Raw genomic sequence first — 10807 nt, 5'->3', positions numbered from 1 at the left:
GAAGAAGTCAACGAGCTTCGCGCTCGAGTAGTGGCTTTAGAGAATATGGTGCAAGGGTTACAAACACCAACAAATAACGAAGTATTAATTCATAATTTCAATTTTATTGAATAAATACTCCGTAAAAGTTATGTAATTTCTAAAGTCTTTAGGGATTATTCAGTTCTAGTTTCAACCGTAAATCAAATGAGTTTAATTTAATATTAACTCATTAAATCTATGTTACATCTGAAGAAAATATGCACATATATATTTTCATAAAGACTGTAATAAAATTCTGTTGTACAAAATATTAATTGTGAATTTTTTTAACGGGTAGGTAATACCCGAGAGATATATAAATTCACAATTAATATATTACATTTTTCGAATCTGATTAAGCAAATCATCAACTATACTCCCAAAATCTCACAACAATATACATTCTTGTATAGAAATCAAAGCAACCATTCTCACCCAAATTTGATTACGCATTCTGATTTTGACAAATCAAAATCCAAGTCATGATTTAACAGAAGAGATCACTCTTAGATTTCTACATCTTTCAAAGCTATACTTTGACTTCAAAACCGTGTTAGAACATCATATGTATATTAATGATTACAAACTGTGTTCAAACTCTCCGAAGTTTTCGAAGACACTTCAAACAATGAACAATCGAGATGATGATCCGACCACATATTACCCACATTTATGTACCTAAAAAGCTCTCGAAGCCAAAGTCATAGTTCGACGCGTATCCGTGTCAGACCCTTTGGCATTTATTAGCTAAAATGACTTTTCAATTCCTTTTCAAAGTAGACAGTTTTGTCACAGCTCCAGCAAGTCAACTTCGACTTTTCAGTCTTATTATAACCTCGATAGATACGTTGCCCTTTTGTCATCATTACTGGGGACCTTTCATATCTCGCCACCTTAGCAATAAACTTACCAACAACTTCAATTATCTTTGACTTTTCGAAAAATCATTATATTTATTGAAATCACATCATTTACTCATTCGCATCTTGTAACGAGAATTGTCATACGAATCATCGGAAAACAGTAACCAGTATTTTGAAATCTCGCAGCATGTCTACGCCAACAGTTATATGTGTACGTAAAACGTCTATCTCCTGGACTTACATACTTTGAATGTGAAGTTCTGAAAAATATTTTGAACTGCAAACTAGTTCTTGAAATGCTGACGAAGCATCAAAAACTGTAAACGATCTTAACAGTAAAAAAGTTTGATGACAAAGAATAGTAAGGTGGTAAAGCTGAGAAAAAGAGAAGGTTTGGAACTGGAAAACGGATTGAACAGACTATGAAGGAGGCTGTGGACAAATCACAAAGACTAAATCTGCCTTCAAAGAATCCAAATGATTCAGTGCCTGCTAAAGTCATTAACGAATACCTTACTCTTTATCTGAAGTCATTTATCTCTTTGCGCTATCAGTGTTACATCATATAAGAAACTATTAGTTTCTATATTCTATAAACTTTCGAGTTTAAATTATGAATGTTTTGAAGTAGTGTTGGGAACTGAAGCATGAGTTAGTATAATATAATGACACTTGATCAACGTGATTATATTACAGTAAGTCATGCTGAGTTTCTAATGGGACATGACGATTCACAGACCATGCCGTCATCATGTTCCATGTTTCAAGACTCTTGTATTCTATTTAATCTCTAAAAATATCAAGAATATATTTTCTTGATGATTCGGTCTTTTCAGGGTATTCTGGTAAATTAATAATCAAGATCGTGCCATTACCATTTCCTTCTTAGAACATTAACTATGTTTATTCTGAAATTCATATCTGCGAATACTGGACCATTACAAACGTTGCTTAATCGAAAGAAGAAGAAACGAAAGGACAAAACTCCAAAATAGAAATTGGAGTATAAATCGTAGCAAATAGAAGGGAGCATTAACTGTGGATGTCAATGATTATAGAAGACAAAAGCAGGGGCTTTGAAATATAAGGGAAGATATAAAACCCAACAACCACCTAAAAATTATAAACCGTATATATCGATGCATATAGCAATATAAAGACACGAAAGAACTAAAAACACTATAAAACTGAGAGTATAGTAGAAGTAAATAGATTCTTCCGGAGGTAGATGAAAAAGAAGAACGACAGATATGAAAGTGAGGAGTATATCGAGAATCAGTACTGGATGAAGCATATTGACAAATACTTTAAAATATGAGTTGAGGGAGAGAGAATAGAAGGAGTGAGTTGTAAGAAAACGAAGGAGGTGGATTTATAATGAAATACCCGACAGAGAAACCAAGATGGATTATCATATTAATTCGAAGAGAATCATAATCTCCTTAATCACCGAAGCATCAAATCCAACATAGATTACAAAGATTTTCTTTAAATTCTGAGATCAATTGTGATGATGTCAAAAGATATGACGAATCACTATAATCTTATTTCCTTCATTTACGATAACTTCCCTCATACGCTTCGAGTAATCGAATTATTTTATCCATACTTCTTAGACATGATAAAACTTCATAATCGTTATGTCATAATAACATTCTCATTGTTAGCCATAACGACCTCTATCAAATTTCGGGGACAAAATTTCTTTAACGGGTAGGTACTGTGACGACCCGGAAATTTCCGACTAAATTTAAACTTTATCTTTATATTATTCTGACACGATAAGCAATATTTGTTAAGTTAAATCTCAAGGATTTTAAACTATGTTTATACATTCATTTAAACCTCGACCAAATTCCAATGATTCACGAACCATTAAATGAACATATATGAATATGTATGTATATGTGTATATGTTATAAATTGAAAATGTCAACAAAGTATTTAAAAGTATAATGCTTTATATGAACGTATTTGTTTCAATATGATTATCGATGAAATTAAAAAAAAAATATTAAATGATTGAATTATCAGAAACATTGAATTATGATTACAAGTCTCTGTTGAGAGGTCCACTATGATTTGAGAAATCTATTCCTCTTAACGATATTCGGAATAATTTGTAAAGCTATTTATAAATAAAAATAAAAAGTGTCATTTACGAAAGTTAGACAAAAGCTAGTGGAGAATTGGTTTCCATAATATTCTATTAATCTATTTTCAAACGTACAAAAACGTTTTCAGTTTAAAAAGAACTTTATTATTAAAACGTATATAACTTTTATAAATATCTAGAATAACTTTTGACAACTCATTACTTAACCAGTATAATAAATATAACGATATTTATATTTTATTTCATTAAATATATATAACAATTTAAATTAATATTATATATATATTTATACGCGTATTATACATACATAGTTTTTATACTTTTACTATACTTTAACTTTACCTTTACTTTACTTTTACTTTACTTTAACTTTAATAATTCACTTTAATAATTCATACTTTAATAATTCACTTTAATAATTCAAAAATCTATTATAAATAGAATTCAATAGGTTTCATTATTTCATAGAAACTTGAAAATATATTTCTCTAAACTCTCTCAATCGATTTATATATATATATATATATATATATATATATATATATATATATATATATATATATATATATATATATATATATATATATATATATATTTGCTCTGTATTATTTCAAGATATTATTAGTATACATAAAATATTACGACGGAGTACTGTCCGAGTGATTTCAAAATAGTTTTTTTTGAATGAGTCGAAGCTAAGGAAATTATGGGTTATAGCTATGGAGGTGATGGGTATGGTTCATGGGTATGCTCGTGAGGTCAATCTAGTGTTTATCATCTCCGTTGCGTCTACGTACTTTCCTGCAATATTGAATCTCAATATTGATACGTGAGCACTCATAACTTAACTTTTATATATCAATAGTGTATCCCTGACTAGTGCTCGAGTATATAGGATTATGCATGCTTGTACATTCAATATTGTCCTTAGATAGGTTTGTTGAATCCTGAATTAGATACATATGCTACTGAGATATGGTATATGATATGCATGTCATTGGAAAGCTAGCGAAAAATTAAGAACTTTTCATTTAGATATCGAATGGTTTCGATGAACGGATTAGAAGTTATAGTCAACTGAATTTTAATATTATTGTTAAAATGATTATTATTACAATCGTCGTTATTATTTTAATAGAAATATCATTGTTATTGTAAAATATCATTATTACTATTATGTTAGTATTATCATTTTATCATAATACCATTTTTAGTAAATATAAATATTGTTATTTTTTTTATAGAATAATAATAATTATTATTACAAAATAATACAACTTTTACTTATTATTATTATGATCAATATTATTTTATCAAATAAATAGGGGATACAAAGATATTTTTCACCACGCGTAATATAATTACATTAATAATACTTACCACTATAGTTTTACGATATTAAGTGAACTTTATAAATTTTACTACTTAAGATATATAAAAGTATATTTTATCATATATAAACGTTAATATAAATTTTTATTAATAAATGACTTTTATTATTTAATAAATATATTTAAATATATAAAACGACTATAGTTAAGTTATATAATAAACACGTATAAATTTTAGAAGTCATTTTGGGTCAAGTTGACTTTTGTTGACTTTTGCATATTAGTCTCGAGCATTAGGACTGTGGTACACTATGACTTGACCAAAAATTGTTAAACAAATATTGACCAACATATAAATATATATAATTAATATAGGTTCGTGAATCCGAGGCCAACCTTGCACTTGTTAAATGACGTTATATGTATTTTTACTACGAAATACAGTATGGTGAGTTTCATTTGCTCCCTTTTTATATATATTTTTGGGCTGAGAATCCATGCGCTGATTTATAAATGTTTTACAAAATAGGCACAAGTACTAAAACTAATTCTATGTGGGTTTAAACCAGAAATATACCCTTAGCTTGGTAACATTAAACTACTTGTCTATGTACGGTAGGCGCGAATCCTAAAGATAGATCTATTGGGTCTGACAAACCCCATCCTGACTATGGGATGCTTTAGTACTTCGAGGTTATTTTAAACACACCTGATCTGGTGTACTTCAGAGGGTAAAACATGAACGTTAAGGCTTGTTACCGGGTGCCTACAACTTATAGAATACTTTTATACACTTGCGAGTGTACGGATATTTATAGAAACTGAAATCTTGTGGTCTATTACTATTACGGAAATGATGGATTATGATAAACTAATGAACTCGCCAATCTTTTGGTTGACACTTTAAAGCATGTTTATTCTCAGGTATTAAAGAAATCTTCCGCTGTGCATTAGCTCATTTTAAGGATATTACTTGGAGTCATTCAAGACATACTTTGAAAGACGTTGCATTCGAGTCGTTGAGTTCATCAAGATTAATATTAAGTCAATTATAGTTGGATGTAATATGAAATGGTATGCATGCCGTCAATTTTTGATGTAAAGAAAGTTTGTCTTTTAAAAACGAATGCAATGTTTGTAAAACGTATCATATAGAGGTCAAATACCTCGCGATGTAATCAACTATTGTGAATCGTTTATAATGTATATGAACGGGTCCTTTCAGCTACTTATTATAACGTTAAAGTTTAGTTACCAGGGTGCTCAATTTCGTAGAATATTTTGATAAACGTTTCTGGATGAAACAACTGAAATCTTGTGATCCACCTTTATATACAGTTTATGTGCAATGTTAAACTATGAACTCACCAACCTTTGTGTTGACACTTTTAAGCATGTTTATTCTCAGGTCCCTAGAAGTCTTCCGCTATTTGCTTATACGTTATACAAGCCATGTGCATAGAGTCATACATGCTTTATTCAAGAAAACTTTGCATTCACAAAATCACCATGTATCTTATTTTGACTGAATTGTCAATGGATGCAGTATTGTAAACTATTATTTACGGTGATTGTCTATATGTATAAATCATCAGATGTCAAAAACCTTGGAATTAGATATTCATTTATGGTGTGCCTTTTCAAAAGAATGCAATGTTTACAAAACGTATCATGTAGAGGTCAGAACCTCACTGTGAAATCAATGAATGATGTATTCGTCCAAATGGATTTGGACGGATCATCACACTTAGGGTTTAGGGTTTTGGGTTTACGGACTAAACCTAAAACCCTAAACTCTAAGCCCTAAACTCTAAACTCTAAATCGGGCTAGATCTTGAAAAAAACTTCACATATGATGGAACATTTAGGAATAACATTATTCATGTTGCATGTTATCAGTTTTTTCTTCGAGCGTTTTCCCGTCAAAATAATAACATTTATCACAAGGTGTCTTTAAATGATTATATTTTCGTGTGCTCTTAATGTTGAATTTTTTTTTTTTTGAAAAAAATGAAAAAATAAAAAATAAATTTTTCTTTTCCTTCTTCCAAAAAAGTGTTTCACTCTTGATTATATATATATATATATATATATATATATCCTTTTTACCTAAAATACCACTTATTAATACAAAAATCAACAAATACATATTCAATTTTCTTATTAATGGAAGAGTAAACATAATCTATATATCTAATAGACAAAACCCTGTAGCACTATTTATCAATAGTAATCAGGGGTATTTTCGTCATTTCACTTTTTTTTTTGTCTCCAACGATAAAAGAAGCAACTCTCATAAAAGAACCAACCCTTTAATGTTACCAAAAGATGTCGAAAAAAAATTCTTTTTTACCAAAAAAATCAACTAACCTTTTTTTTTTTTTCCCTTTTCTTCCTCAACGATAAAGGATGCAACTTTCATAAAAGGAACAACCCTTCAATGCTACCAAAAGATGTCGAAAAACATTCTTTTTTACAAAATAGATCAACTAACTTTTAAAAAAAAACGAACGCTAAAAGAAGCAACTTTCACTAAAGGAACAACCATTAAATGTTAAATGTCGAAATTTTTTTTTTTTACAAAATAGATCAAGACTTTTTTTTTAACTCGCATTCAAAATGGAGCTCCCGGCGCGAAGCGAGGGCTCCACTACTAGTTAGAATCTATATTTAAATTCCACCTTAATTAACGTGTTTAATAAATACAAGTCAAAGTTTCACCCCTCACGTTTTTCAAATCAGTTAAACTAAAAGTGGTATTAGGTACAAAAACTATTGTAGCAGGTTGCTAAGCTTAGTGAATATAAAAAACAAATTATAATAATAAAAATAACATTTGAAATACTAAAAACTTAAAAAAAAATACTACGTATAACTACTTTGTTGACTATTCTTGATAGCTGTGGCCCATTTCACTTGGTTTATAAAACACCCCTCAAACCATTTCTTCATTTCATCAAATTTTCCCTCTACAAAGTCAACACAAAATACCAAAAACCAATATTTATTCATTCTTTCATTTTTTTCCCTTGTAAATTCTTTTTTAAACTTTAGCAAATACTAATGACAATCAAGAAATCTTCCTTTTGGTTAAACTGTTTCAAGAGTCAAGAGCCGATTTCGCTCAAGGAACTCGTGCCCGAAAACAAGGATAAGCCCGTTGCGTTGAAGAATTCGGTTAAGAGGATATCATATAACGATTTAAGTAGCTCGGTGTTATCAGAGGACATATCGAATTCGCTTGCTGGATCAAACCTCTACGTTTTCACCTTAGCAGAACTTAAAGTGATCACACAAACTTTTTCTTCTAGCAATTTTTTGGGTGAAGGTGGGTTTGGACCAGTTCACAAAGGGTTCATAGATGATAAACTTAGGCCCGGTTTAATGGCACAACCTGTTGCTGTTAAGCTTTTGGACCTTGAAGGTGGACAAGGACATAGAGAATGGCTGGTATGAATATGAATACTTAGAAATTTGAATACCTTATCTTGTTTTGTTCATCTATATAAACTTAATCTTAATTAACAGACAGAAGTGATATTTCTTGGACAACTAAGACACCCGCATTTGGTGAAGTTGATTGGATATTGTTGTGAAGATGAACATAGACTTCTTGTTTACGAGTATATGCCACGTGGAAGTTTAGAGAATCAACTCTTCCGAAGTAAGTAGACATTTCTTTTAGAAGCTTAACTTCCACGTATTTTAGTGTATATATACATATTATTCAAATATCTAGGGTTGTCAATTCCGCCTCATTATAAATGTCAACTATTGACTATCAAAATATATGATCGTAAATATTTTTATTTATATTGTATGATACTCCATCCGTTTCAGATATATTCTCATGTTTTGACTTTTAAAGTCTTTTCATTTCAAATTTGACCTTAAATTATTTTTTATATGTTATATAATACTCGATAAACGTTATAACGTCAAAAATATACTCAAGAATTATTCCATTGATATAAATTTCATCGAATAATATATAATACATATAAAAATATTTATTTATATCAAAGTTGAAAGAAAAAGACCTCCAAAGTCAAATAAGACAATAGATTTGATGCGGAAGGAGTACTTGATAAAAATTATACGGATGAAAACGGATTTTAAACTCAATTTGTTCATATAATTTCATTTTCATTATATATTATATAACATAAATAAAAATATCTTACGATCAAAGTTGACAAATAAGACTTTGAAATATCAATAATGAACACTTATACTCGGACGACGGAAGTATTCAATATATAATATCTTTTTCGAAATGTTAACTATAATATAATTCTAAATACTATGTTTTAAAAAACATAGTTAAAATATAAATATGATATGTAATGTATTATACCAAATGAGATGACTAACTTTTACTTTTAAAATACAATTGTCTGATTGTAACGCGTATAGGAAAAAGTCATGCAAGCGATGAGAGTGCTGCTATTACTATTTGACAGAAAATCATTAATTTTATATTCTATTTTTTTAATTCAACTCTAAAATAAAAAATTAACAACGAAAAGAAAAGAGAAAGAAAAACAAATTATCTTTTCCGACCACTTTTTGTGGCGGCTATTGTCGCAAATAAACAACCCAGTTGTTTACCAGAATATTTTTCTAATCTTTTTTACGTCGCCCTATTGTAACGCAATGTTATTAAATATTTTTTTGCCTGGTTTAATTAACAGGATTCTCGGTGTCTCTTCCATGGTCGACACGAATGAAAATCGCCCTTGGAGCTGCAAAAGGGCTTGCTTTCCTTCACGAAACGAAAAACCCTGTTATATACCGTGATTTCAAAGCATCCAACATTTTGTTAGACTCTGTAAGCCCTTTAATCTTAAATATTTCGAGTTTATAACATGTTGTAACTTAGCATCATGCAATGTCAAAAAACTTTTGTTAAGTTACTGTTTTTTTATTCTTTATATATTTGGTACTGATCTAACTCGATTTTGTTTTCTTAGGACTACACTGCTAAGCTCTCAGACTTTGGTCTCGCAAGAGATGGCCCTGAGGGAGATGACTCGCACGTTTCGACGCGAGTTATGGGCACACACGGCTACGCAGCTCCCGAATACCTCATGACAGGTAATTATTTTATTTATGTTAGTAAATAATAATTAAATAAAATGCTCACTTTAAATACTTGTGTACAATCGTTATAAAAAATGCTATAACACGAAAATTACATTTGACTAATTTTAAACTATTTTTTTTTCCTTTAGGTCATTTGACACCTGCTAGTGACGTTTATAGTTTTGGAGTTGTACTAGTTGAGCTTCTAACTGGTCGAAAATCTATGGACAAAAATAGACCAAATCGGGAACAAAACATAGCTGAGTGGGCTCGACCTCAACTCAGGGGATCTAGGAAGCTTTGTAGGATACTTGACCCGAGACTCGAATGCCAGTACTCAGAGATCGGGGCACAAAAGGCTGCAGAACTAGCTTACCAATGCCTTAGCCGTAGGCCAAAGGCAAGACCAACCATGAGCATGATCGTTGAAACACTCGAGCCGTTAACAGTATTTAACGACATGCCTGTTGGTACTTTTTTCTACTCGGCCCCAAATGTTAGCACCAAATCACCTATTGCGAGTCCAAAAAAGGTGCTTAAAGATGGACGAAAAATATCCGCCAACGAACACCATAACAGTCAACAAGATCGAAAACATCGTCGAACTAGATCTCAAACTGTTCATTCAGAGACAAATTTGTATAAAAACCTCAGTTACTAGGATGAACTTATCGAATAAAAGAGATTTTGAACATGATACATGACAATATGGCATTTAAAACATTGCTTGTATATTTATAAACACAAATAATGTATCGTAGGTTGAAATGTATAAATGGCTAGCATAAACTTAATAATGTTATTATTTTTTTATTATTATCAAACAAATTGGTAACGGGTAGTAATATTCCAACTTAATTTGAGATATTATAAGGTTTGTTGAAGGAGAAAATAGTCGAATGTAATAAGAATAGCTTGAAAATGGTGGGTCTTAACAGCCAGCCCAAAAGAGGGGTTTGAACACCCAAAATGGCAGGTTTTATGAACCAGCCCAAAAGGTGGGTTCCATTAACCGGCCCACGAAGTGGTTGGGTTCAGAATTATTCACAAACCATAACTTAAAAAGATAAACCAAAGGAGGACGAGGACGAGGACGAGGACGATGACGATGACGATGACGATAACGATAACGATAACGATAACAACAACAACGTTTTTTATTATTAATGTAACGTTTTCTATTATGGATGTAATGCTTTTATTTTATATAATAAAGTGTTGTTTTTACTTACTTTTCGTTTTTTTTTCCAAAGCATTTACTTCTTGTATTTAAAAATTAATTTAAATGAGTTAGTTTAAGTTGAACGTGTAAGATAGAGAGAATTTAATTAAATGAATATTAAATTTTTTTGTACTTTTGTGACTGGAGTAGAAAAATAGGATTAAGAGAA

At 30.3% G+C, this 10807-nt stretch overlaps 1 protein-coding gene across 1 annotated transcript; it reads left to right on the top strand.

Moving 5' to 3' along the window:
* Nucleotides 1-7318: 7318 nt before the first annotated feature.
* LOC139878141 (serine/threonine-protein kinase RIPK-like) lies at nucleotides 7319-10346 on the top strand. The gene is made up of 5 exons (XM_071865351.1): nucleotides 7319-7781; nucleotides 7860-7995; nucleotides 9026-9162; nucleotides 9305-9428; nucleotides 9566-10346. The coding sequence occupies exons 1-5, from the start codon at nucleotides 7395-7397 to the stop codon at nucleotides 10075-10077; spliced, it is 1296 nt and encodes a 431-aa protein (XP_071721452.1). The 5' UTR covers nucleotides 7319-7394; the 3' UTR covers nucleotides 10078-10346.
* The last annotated feature ends 461 nt before the right edge of the window (nucleotides 10347-10807 follow it).

The sequence above is a fragment of the Rutidosis leptorrhynchoides genome, chromosome 1 (genome assembly GCF_046630445.1).
Source record: "Rutidosis leptorrhynchoides isolate AG116_Rl617_1_P2 chromosome 1, CSIRO_AGI_Rlap_v1, whole genome shotgun sequence".
In the NCBI taxonomy this organism is placed as follows: Eukaryota; Viridiplantae; Streptophyta; class Magnoliopsida; order Asterales; family Asteraceae; genus Rutidosis; species Rutidosis leptorrhynchoides.
This window is presented reverse-complemented; position numbering and strand designations above follow the sequence as displayed.